This window comes from Hippopotamus amphibius, chromosome 3, assembly GCF_030028045.1.
Source record: "Hippopotamus amphibius kiboko isolate mHipAmp2 chromosome 3, mHipAmp2.hap2, whole genome shotgun sequence".
NCBI lineage: Eukaryota > Metazoa > Chordata > Mammalia > Artiodactyla > Hippopotamidae > Hippopotamus > Hippopotamus amphibius.
In genome coordinates this window covers 96,043,467-96,055,363 of record NC_080188.1, presented here as the reverse complement: position 1 = coordinate 96,055,363, position 11,897 = coordinate 96,043,467, and the positions used below count along the sequence as shown (strand labels likewise).

General features: G+C 34.9%; 1 protein-coding gene across 10 annotated transcripts in view; it reads right to left on the bottom strand.

Annotated features, from left to right (window-relative positions):
* Positions 1-295: 295 nt before the first annotated feature.
* The window catches only part of KLHL2 (kelch like family member 2), a 142,285-nt gene continuing 130,683 nt past the window's right edge, over positions 296-11,897 (bottom strand). For 4 of the 10 annotated variants that reach the window (XM_057726129.1, XM_057726134.1, XM_057726130.1 and 1 more), the window contains 4 exons: positions 10,992-11,120; positions 10,220-10,360; positions 2,607-2,750; positions 296-1,406 (listed from right to left, as the gene is read on the bottom strand). In XM_057726129.1, coding sequence (XP_057582112.1) covers positions 1,378-1,406; positions 2,607-2,750; positions 10,220-10,360; positions 10,992-11,120 — 443 coding nt within the window. In that variant the 3' untranslated portion in view covers positions 296-1,377. Of the gene's footprint in view, positions 1,407-2,606; positions 5,281-10,219; positions 10,361-10,991; positions 11,121-11,897 lie in introns of those variants that run through there. The other 6 variants (XR_009052544.1, XR_009052541.1, XR_009052543.1 and 3 more) reach the window with 6 other exon arrangements.

Below are 11,897 nucleotides of genomic sequence, written 5' to 3'. Positions count from 1 at the left end.
CCCAATGCTATTTACCTTTATCTTGTGTCCTGCCCATATTAGGGACAGAAGAATATAAAATTTTAAATTTCACCAATCCTTGGGAGACATTTTCCTTGATTGTTATGATAGCTTTTTCTTGGAGAACAGTTTCAGTGACTTCAGTTATTGACTCAGCAGACTTGCCTTGTAGGTTACTTTGGCAACAAATTTAAAATATTGATTTATGAAGTTAGAAAAGGCAAATTTTATAAAAGAACAAAAAAAGTGAACATGCAAACTAAATAGATAAAAATCAAGGACAATGTGAAACAAATAATATACAAACTTTTATTCAAAGTTAATTCAAGAAAGACATATTTTGGTCATTTTTAAAGTGAGATTAATTGAAGATCTCAGAAAAATTGTATCTGATCAACGCACATGGCTACTCACAGAAAGTTCTCTCTTCTGTTAATAGCAGCTAAATTTATACACACAGAAAAAATTCTTAAGACCATGCAAATTCAGTTGAATTCCATACATTCATTATATTCATCAAAAACCTGCAGTAATGTTCATGCCAAAGTGTTAAGAAAAAAATTCAAAATACACACCAAAACATGACCAAGATTAAACCAAAGAAAATAATAAATAAGCATAATTTATATTTTATTTAAAAAAGTTTGGCATCACACATGTATTCAAGTGTGTTACACCATGTTCATTCCTCAGAAGTGGCATTTTAAAGTGTTAAGCATTGTTAAATATCAAAAAATACAACTCTGTTTTACAATGTAGTACTGGCATAATTCAAAGTACTGTGCCAATTATAAATAGTATAATCAAGTTTCAAACATCTTTTCAAACATATTTAAAGAAAAGCATATAGACACACATTTATATGCACACAATTTATTATACTCATGTAATGAAATATTTTATAAAAGCAAACAGTTTTATCCCTCAACTAGTTTGTATACTTACAAGAGTTTAATTCCTGTTCCAACATTTTCAGTTCCTGTGTATACAGTTTTTCAGGAGAAGAAATAAAGATGAAATTTAATTTTACAAGAACACATATTACTTTATCCTCCTTCACAAAATAATCCATAGTCATTCAAGGTTGATAATTAATCTTTGTGAAAGCCACTGTTGTTCAAAGACTACAGAATAATACTGCAGTCCAAATTTCTTATTAAAATTTCAGTCAGCTGCTGCTCACTGCAGAAAAAACCTACACGATGCATCTACCAAAAATAATCTTCAGTATCTGAGGCCTATAAAGGCAGATGATCTTATCTTCTGCGGAGACTTAAAGTGCAGCTACAAGTGGAGAAGTGCTAGACTCTCAGGGACTTCAGAAGTACTTGTTGAAGTCTGCTTCTCGTGTAAATGTGCCGAAAGTGTCCTTCAGGCTCATAACGGTTTATCAATAACTGTGACCCCTGAACAAAGAAATGAAGAAATACAACAGAAATCACAGGAAGCATTCTATATCTCTGGGAAAATACTGAATTTTTTATATTATTACTTAGGTCAGAAGGGCTGAACAGATCATCATGTCTCAAAATCTCTTTCTTAGAAACTTTAGTATTACTATCATCTTAACCTAAATGACAATGAAATCTTTGTTTAAAATTTATGGACCAAAACTACATCAGACTATTTAATCCAGAACTCATCTTTTGCTCTTCACAGTTACAATTAAGGGAAAATAACTTTACTCAAGAAACACTAAGATCCTCCTAATACTCAACGGGGGCACAGAGACTTCTGAGAGGGATGAATATTTTCATGATCTTGACTGCGGTGAGGGTTTCGTGGGTATATACATATGTCAAACTAATAAAACTGTACACTTTAAATACAAACTATTTATTCTATATCAGTTATATCTCAATAAAGCCATTTTAAAAAGTTTCACATAATTCTGAGGAATGCTATCCCTGGGATTCTACTGTATATAATTCTATCTGGTGTTGTTTTGGATGCCATATAAATAACAGTGATGATTAATTAGTATAAACTTCTTTTTTTCTCCACTATTAAATCAGTATTAGAATGTTACTGAAGTATTCTGATATTTAAAGCAATATAAATATCATCAGAATAATTAATATGCAACATACAGTTTTAAAGACTCATCATTATGTTTATTAAAGAGTATTACCATTTCTCTTACTAAGAGAATGGACCAAAATGATATTTTATAATTCAATCAGTGCTATGTTTAAGTAAGAAAATTACTCTGTAGCCTCACTATAATACTATCATGTGGAGCCCTGCCAGGGGAGATGTTGTAGGGCTCATATCTTTTGGATATCTGAGTAATTAAAGCCTTTACACATAGAGAATTCCACACCACTGCCTACGGATGTAGCCGTATTAAATTTTATTGTATGACTCCACTCTGGAAAGACTTGTAATTTTGAATACAAATGACTACAGAATGACAAAAGAACACTAGTGCTTTGTTTCAGAATATACATATCCAATATTAATTATTTTGAGAATAAGAAATAAGATATAGATGAGAAAAGACTTTCTTCTTATATAGGAGAAAAACATTCTTAATGTAAAAATCATAATGATGTAATCCTTCTGTATTATAATAGAAGACTGTAAGAAAACTGAACATTTATTACCTGCATAACTTCTTCCTGTGCTCATACAAGATGACACAACTGTCCATTTATCAGTTGTTGGGTTATAATATTCTACTGATGCCAAGTTACAGGAACCATCATCCCCTCCAACTACGTATAACAGACCATTAACTGCACAAACTCCTTTAAACAAATTACAGAGAGAAAACAATTATTTTAAAAATTTGGATGACTATAAATATCCCTGAACATGTCTGGTGAGGTGATCCAGAGACACTTACTTCCTGGAAAGAAGCAAGGAGAGAAGATGGGGACCCAAAAAGAACTCCTTTACACGTGAGAGTCCAACACCAACTGTCAGCTCCCACTCATGCTACTTATGCAGCAGTTACTCTATATATGCACTGCTTCACTTAACCTTCACAGTAACCTTACTTTACAGGTTAGAAACTATTTTAACCCCCATTTTATAAAAAAAAAAATAGAAAATTAAAAGTCAAAGAAGTTTAGTAACTCTCCCAAAGTCAGCTTCTAAGGAAATCCTAAGGAAAAAGACAAAAATAAATATATATATTAGTAGAAAGTAAAAATGATTCTGAATTTTAATTATTATACTGACTGGTTAACTGTTTTACCTCCTTTAAAAGGGGAGAACAGTATTGTTTATCTCATTATGAAAATAATGTTTTTCTTTTTTGCAAAAATTCAAAACATCTAGAAAAGTATAAAGAAAAAAAGACCACCACTAATCCTATACCACTTAGAATCCTGATCAATGAAATTCTGGCTCTTTTCTATGCATATATATACACAGACACTCCTTTTTTTTAACCCCAAAGTAGCTCATACTACACATGCTACTTTTTACCCACTCCCACCAAACAATATATACCTTGGACATTTCCCCAAGTTAATATATCCATATCTACTTAATTTTTAATGGCTGCATAGTATTCCATGTATGATAATACCATAATTTACTTGTCTTTTATGGATGGATTTTAAGTTATTTTCGGTTTTTTGCTCTTATCAATGATGTTACAATGAACAAGGATCCCTCTTGCACATTTTGCATACTTGGGCAACAATTTTCTTAAATAAATGTTTACAAAGAAAACTGCTGAGTGAAAAGATGAACACTTTTTAAAAGCTCTTAAAAAAATAAATAAAAGCTCTTTATTTCAATTTATTTTTTAAAAGCATAGTTAATAATTTTAAACAAGATGCAGAGCATTTATGAACTGGTACTAGAGGGCATGAGAACATCCAACAGGATGCTGCCCACACACGGGTCTCTTTATAGACAGTTTTGCTAACACAGTTAATAGATGCTTGCAGATTTTTAACATAACAAAATAATGAGCCCAAATCTCCATACAGCATTTAAAAGCAATAGTATCTTCTCTGCAAATGGAATGGATCTTCTTTACTCAAACTCCCTGGTGTTACTATGATAGGCTCTTGACAGGAAGCAAACTCATACCATTTTAAAGTAGTTCAAATACCTGCAAAACAAGAGCAGGACGACAATAGCTCCAGATACACAAATTCTCTCCTTGTTCTTTTTGATTTTTGATTTGAAAACAATAAAACAAGGATAGAGAAAAAATAAGACTAGAATAATCCTTAGGAAAAGAATAATGAAAGTTAAAATCACAAACAAACTTCCTAATGCAGGAAGCACATGCACACATGCTTTTCTAACTTCGTGTGCTGGAGCCCGAAACTGTGGGTCTTATTATTAACAGTTCTGAACTATCTGCAGCTGAGAGAGTTTCAGTACTTCACCAAGTACAACTCACTGGGTGAGGTCAAGGTCAGCTAAATTAATTACACATTTTGTTCTGCCAAGTGAGTTCTTGCAGTCCCCCATACTGATCTCCCTTAGTGATCACATTTCAATTGAAGGAAAATTAAGAAGAACATTTCGGGGGGGATGGAGGGCGCCTCTTGCAACATCATCCAATGGTACACAGTGAGTTTGAGGGTCATCAGGAACTTATTTTGGTTTATGGGAACTGGCACATTTAAGAAGACAATGACATTTTTAAGAAGATGAGCATTTCCCAAAAAAACTATCTATCCATCCTGAATCTACATTCCATTTCTATTTCCCTTCCACACATCTTCTTTTTAAGTAGGTAGTTCCCTGATCATGAAGACTTCAGCTTTCTTAAAATTACTGTTGTTATTTTAGCTTTTCCATTTTCTAGAAACCCTGAGCTATATTAAATTGGGGTTGCCTTATTGAGGCTTCCCTACAGATTCAGATAAACAAGTAGCTTTTTAATCTGGTATAAATATTTACTCAACTACACTAAATTCCCTGAGAATTGGGCTCCAGAATGTGATACAGGTAGACACTCACAAATCTCTGTGGTAAGAAAGAAGAATCCAAGTATCAAATAAAGAGGGTTCTTCCTCTAATTAAGTCTCTAGGAGGGAGGAGGACAGACAGAAAGGCTTGGGCTCCAGTGCGACTGTTGCATGAGACGAGGATCATATGGCCACATGAGGGGCGACCAGGCTGGAGCCGCTGCACGCCCAGGGCAGAGGCCAGGCCAGGGTCCCGCCTCGTCCCACAGTGACTCACTGTGCTCACGCCACTCTGCACCAAGGGCTGGAGGATGAGTTTCAAAGGGTTCAGAATTATGAAAATATGCATCAGTTTAATACTGTCTTGGAATTCATGAGATGGAAGCATAGGTCAAAGCTGTTTGGAGAAAATTGGAATTACAGTTTTACCCAGCCACATCTCTGAGGTCAAAAAAAAATGATAATGCAAGTAAGAAAACACCTAGAATGAAACAATAAAGAAAATTAGGACTTATTAAACTTGTGTGACATGCTGAAGCCTTACATACTCATATTAAAAGATGAAAAATATTAATAAGGTGTAAGCTGACAGATACCCCAGAATACACCACATGACACAGCCCTGCTCATCATAGGGAAAAGACTCAGATCCACACACTGGAAAGCAGGCATCAGACCGCCCCCACCAGGAAGCCTACTTAAGACACTGGACCAACCCCACCACAGGAGGCAGAGAACAGAAACAAGAGGAATTACTACTAGGCAGCATAGGGAAAGGAGACAGCAAATCCTATAAATTAGACAAAATGTGAAAACAAAGAAACACCTGGCAGGCAAAGGGGCAAGATGAAAACCCACAAGACCAAATAAATGAAAAAGAAATAGGCAAATTGCCTGAAAAAGAATTCAGAGTAATGATAGTAAAGATGATTCAAAATCTCAAAAACAACATAGAGAAAATACAAGAAACATTATATAAAGACCCAGAAGAACTAAAGAGCAAACAAACAGTAATGAACAACACAATAACTGAAATTAAAAATACTCTAGATGGAATCAACAGCAGAATAACTCAGGCAGAAGGACGAATAAGTGAGCTGGAAGATGGAATGGTGGAAATAACTGCCACAGGGCAGGAAAAAGAAAAAAGAATTCACACAAGAGACCTGTGGACAATATTAAGCACACCAACATTCAAATCACAGGTGTCCCAGAAGAAGAAAAAAAAGAAAGGGTCTGAGAAAAAATCTGAAGAGGTTATAGTGGAAAACTCCCCCAACACGGGAAAGGAAATAGTCAAGTCCAAGAAGTACAGAGTCCCATACAGAATAAACCCAAGGAGAAACATACTAAGGCACATATTAATCAAACTAAAATTAAAAACAAAAGATAATTAAAAACAAAGAAAAAATATTAAAAACAGGAAGAGAAAAGCAACAAATAACATATAAGGGAAAACCCATAAGGATAACAGCTGACCTCTCTACAGAAACTCTGCAGGCCAGAAGGCAGTGGCAGGATACACTTAAAGTCTTGAAAGAGAAAAACTTACAGCCAAGAATGCTCTACTCAGCAAGAAATCTCATTCAGATTCAACAGAGATATCAAAAGCTTAACAGACAAGCAAAAGTTAAGAGAATTCAGCACCACCAAACCAGCCTTATAACAACTGCTAAAAGAACTTCTCAAGGCAGAAAATTCAAGAGAAGGAAAAGACCTACAAAAACAGATCCAAAACAATTAAGAAAATAGTAATAGGAACATACATGCCAATAATTCCTTAAATGTAAATGGATTAAATGCTCCAACCAAAAGACACAGACTGGCTGGATGGATACAAAAACAAGAACCTTATATATGCTGTCTACAAGAAACCCATTTCAGACCTAGGGACACATACAGACTGAAAGTAAGGGGATGGAAAAAGATATTCCAGGCAAATGGAAGTCAAAAGAAAGCTGGAATAGCAATACTCATATCACACAAGTTAGACTTTAAAGTAAAGACTGTTACAAGGGACAAGGAAGGACACTACATAAGATCAAGCGATCAATCCAAGAAGAAGATATAACAATTGTAAATATCTATGCACCCAACATAGGAGCACCTCAATATATAAGGCAAATGCTAACAGCCATAAAAGGGGACATCAACAGTAACACAATAAGAGTAGGAGACTTTAACACTCCACTTACAGCAAAGGACAGATCACCCAAACAGAAAATAAATAAGGACACACAAGCTTTAAATGGCACATTAGACCATCTAGACTTAATTGATATGTATAGGACATTCCAGCCAAAACCTACAGAATATACTTTCTTCTCAAGTACAAACAGAACATTCTCCAGGATGGATTACCTCTTGGGTCACAAGCCTCAGTAAATTCAAGAAAATTGAAATCGTATCAAGCATCCTCTTCGACCACAACACCATGAGAATAGATATCAATTACTGGAAAAAAAAAACTGTAAAAAACAAAGACTTCCAAAACTATTTTGAATAATAGTGGTGAGAGTGGGCACCCTTCTCTTGTTCCTGTTCTTAGAGGGAATGCTTTCAGTTTTTCAGCATTTAGAATGATGTTGGCTGTTGGTTTGTCATATATGGCTTTTATTATGTTGAGGTAATTTCCTTTAATGCCCACTTTCTGGAGAGTTTTTATCATAAATGGTTGTTGAATTTTGTCAAAAGCTTCTTCTGCATCTATTGAGATGATCAAATGGTTTTTATTCTCCAGTTTGTTAATATGTATCATAGATTATTTGTGTATATTGAAGAATCCTTGCACTCCAGGGATAAAACCCACCCGATCATGATGTATGATCTTTTAATGTGCTGTAGAATTCTGTTTCCTAGTATTTTGTTGAGGATTTTTGCATGTATTTTCATAAGTGACATTGACCTGTAATCTTGTTTTTTTGTGCCATCTTTGCCTGGTTTTGGTATCAGGGTGATGGTGGCCTTGTAGAATTAATTTGGGAGTGTTCCTCCTTCTGCCATATTTTGGAGGAATCTGAGAACGATAGGTGGATGTCCATTCTCGCCACTCCTATTCAACATAGTTTTGGAAGTTTTAGCCATAGCAATCAGAGAAGAAAAAGAAATAAAAGGAATCCAAATTGGAAAAAAAGAAGTAAAATTGTCATTCTTTGCAGATGACATGATACTATACATAGAAAACCCTAAAGATGCTACAAGAAATCTACTAGCACTAACTGATGAATTTAGTAAAGTAGCAGGATACAAAATTAATGCACAGAAATCTCTTGCATTCTTATACACAAACAATGAAAGATCAGAAAGAGAAATTAAGGAAACGCTCCCATTTACCATTGCAACGAAAAGAACAAAATATCTAGACATAAACCTGCCTAAGGAGGCAAAAGACCTGTATGCAGAAAACTATAAGACACTGATGAAAGAAATCAAAGATGATACAAACAGATGGAGGGACACATCATGTTCTTGGAGTGGAAGAATCAACATAGTGAAAATGACTATACTACCCAAAGCAATTTACAGATTCAATGTAATCCCTATCAAATTACCAATGGCTACAGTGATCAAGACAGTATGGTATAGGCACAAAAACAGAAATATAGATCAATGGCACAGAATAGAGAGCCCAGAGATAAACCTGTGCACACATGGACACCTTATCTTTGACAAAGGAGGCAAGAATATACAATGGAAAAAAGAAGCTGAATCTTCAATAAGTGGTGCTGGGAAAACTGGACAGCTACATGTAAAAGAATGAAATCAGAACACTTCCTAACACCATACACAAAAATAAACTCAAAATGGATTATAGAGCTAAATGTAAGGCTAGACACTGTAAAACTTTTAGAGGAAAACATAGGCAGAACACTCTCAAGATCCTTTTTGACCCACCTCCTAGAATCATGGAAATAAAATCAAAAATAAACAAATGGGACCTAATGAAACATAAAAGCTTTTGCACAGCAAAGGAAACCATTAACAAGACAAGAAGACAACCCTCAGAATGGGAGAAAATACTTGCCAGCGAAGCAACTGACAAAGGATTAATCTCCAAAATATACAAGCAGCTCATGCAGCTTAATATGAAAAAAGCAAATAACCCAATCCACAAAAGGGTGGAAGACCGAAATAGATATTTCTCCAAAGACATGCAGATGGCTAACAAACACATGAAAAGATGCTCAACATTGCTAATCATTACAGAAATGCAAGTCAAAGTCACAATGAGGAATCACCTCACACTGGTCAGAATGGCCATCATCAAAAAAATCTAGAAACGATAAATCCTGGAGAAGGTGAGGTGAAAAGGAAACCCTCGTGCACTGTTGGTGGGATTGTAAATTGGTACAGCCACTATGGAAAACAGCATGGAGTTTCCTTAAAAAGCTAAAAATAGAACTACCCAGCAATCCCACTACTGGGCATATACCCTGAGAAAACCATAATCCAAAACAAAACATGCAGCACAATGTTCATTACAGCACTATTTACAAGAGCCAGGACATGGAAGCAACCTAAATGCCCATCAACAGATGAATGGATAAAGAAGATGTGGCACATATATACAATGGAATATTCCTCAGCCATGAAAAGGAATGAAACTGAGTTATTTGTAGTGAGGTAGACAGACCTAGAGACTGTCATACAAAGCGAAGTAAGCAGAAAGAGAAAAACACATACTGTATGCTAACTCATATGTATGGAATCTAAAAAAATGGTACTGATGAGCCCAGTGACAGGGCAAGAATAAAGATGCAGATGTAGAGAACAGACTTGAGGGCACGGGGTGGGGGCCGGTGGGGGTGGTGAAGGGGAAGCTGGGATGAAGTGAGAGAGTAGCATTGACATATATACACTACCAAATGTAAAATAGATGGCTAGTGGGAAGCTGCTGCATAACATAGGGAGATCAACTCGATGACAGATGATGACTTAGAGGGCTGCGATAAGGAAGGTGGGAAGGAGTCACACAATATGGGGATATATGCATAAATACAGCTGATTTACTTTGTTGTACAGCAAAAACTGGCACAACAGTGTAAAGCAATTATGTTCCAATAAAGTGCTAAGAAAAAAAAAAGTATCTACATTCATCACCAAAAAGTAAACTCTGACAAATATTATAAGTTAACAGAAGGATTGCATTAACCTGTTATGTTCCAAACACCATGCTAGGTATTCATTATACAGGATTATTACATAAGTTTGTCTTTAAAGAGCAAGTGTATTAGGGAACTCAGATCAGTAAAAGAACAATGGAGATAAACCGTGACACTAGTAAAACTCTGAATATAATTCAATATAAATTTCATAACCACAAACTAGAGAGATACCTGCATTTCTTCTGCACATGTTCATATCTGCAACCTGTCTCCATGTGTTGGTGGCAGGATCATACACTTCAACACTTTTTCGTACTAAAGGGCCATCATGACCCCCTACAGCATACAATAAGTTGTTTAACACACCAACACCTGTCAAACACAAAGAACCAAACTATAGTAGAGTAAAAGGGACAAGAAATTTATATTAATGTTTATTCTAATGACTTGTAAATAAAACTTTTGAAATGATTATTCATATTAAAAGTCAATATTGAAGCATACAACCTAAGAAATGGAAACAAACAGAATTACAAATGAGAATCTCAGTAAAAACTATTGTTCTAAAAAAGCATGTCAAATACAATAAATATGTAGGTGAAACACAGAAAGGGATGTCCTTTACATAATCATTTTGAAAACAACTCTCATGACAAAAGCAAGCCAGTATTAGAGCATAAAATCTGTAAGAAATGGATATGAAGAGAGTTGATTATTAAGCAAATTCTCTAATAAACACTAAAAGCAGAAACCTAAAAGTAATGCCAAACAGTACAAATAATTAAATGAAACAGAGAAGAAACCTTTAATATAGCACTTTAGAAATTTTACAAAGGGAAATTTAACTGCAGCCACCTACCAAATCTACCTGCATAATGCAAAAGACATTTTAACAGTGTCAGCAGAATCAGTATATATTTTCTAATAATAAGAAGAGATGCCATCATTTCACTTGTTTTCCATTATGCTCGTGCTTCAATTGCTAAATGAGGTTCCTATTCACCTGCTCCGCTCCGTCTGGTGCTCATTTCCGCTATATAGGTCCACTCATTTGCCGTGGCGCTGTAGCATTCTACTGTGCTGAGACACTGACGTGAAGCTCCGTCATAACCCCCAACAGCATACAGCAGACCTAAACACGGAATCACAAAGAAAGCCAAATTCATAAAAAGCTATTTTTTCAAGTTGAAATAATATATTTTCTTCCACGGTAGGAGAGTTTACCTTTAAAGTATTAGGAACTATTTAAAATTGTTCCCTAATCGTGATAGGTAGAATTACCAAATCACATTACAAAGATCTGTAGAATATATAGGATATTAATTTAACACTTTAATCAATAATCTGACTGATAGAACAAAAAAGTACAGTAATTGTACCTTTGGATAACACTATCTGGTAAGTGAACAATATCCTGGAAAACCAAATTAAATATCAAAGTTATCTTAGTAAACTGAAAAAAAGTTAAATCAAGAGTCAGTACCAATATACAATGGAATATTATTTGGCAATAAAAAGAAATGGGGTACTGGTAAATGCTACAGCTTAAACGAACCTTGAACATTATACCAAGTCAAAGAAGCCAGGCACAAAGGACGACATACTGTATGATTTCATTAATATGAAATGTCCGTTAAGTAGAAAATTTATAGAGACAGAAAAGTACAGTAGTGTTCGCTGAGGGCTAGAAGGATGGGTTAGTAGCCCAGGAGAGTAGGGCTGTTTTGGGGATAATAAAAATGGTCTAAAATGAATTATTATGACATATGTACACTGGATTGTACACTTTAAATGAGTGAATTATATGGTATGTAAATTCTATCTCAGTAAAGCTGATAAAAGTCAGTGCATAAGATTATACCCACCATGGGAACCCACAAATTTGCCCAAGTAAAAAAAAAAATCACAC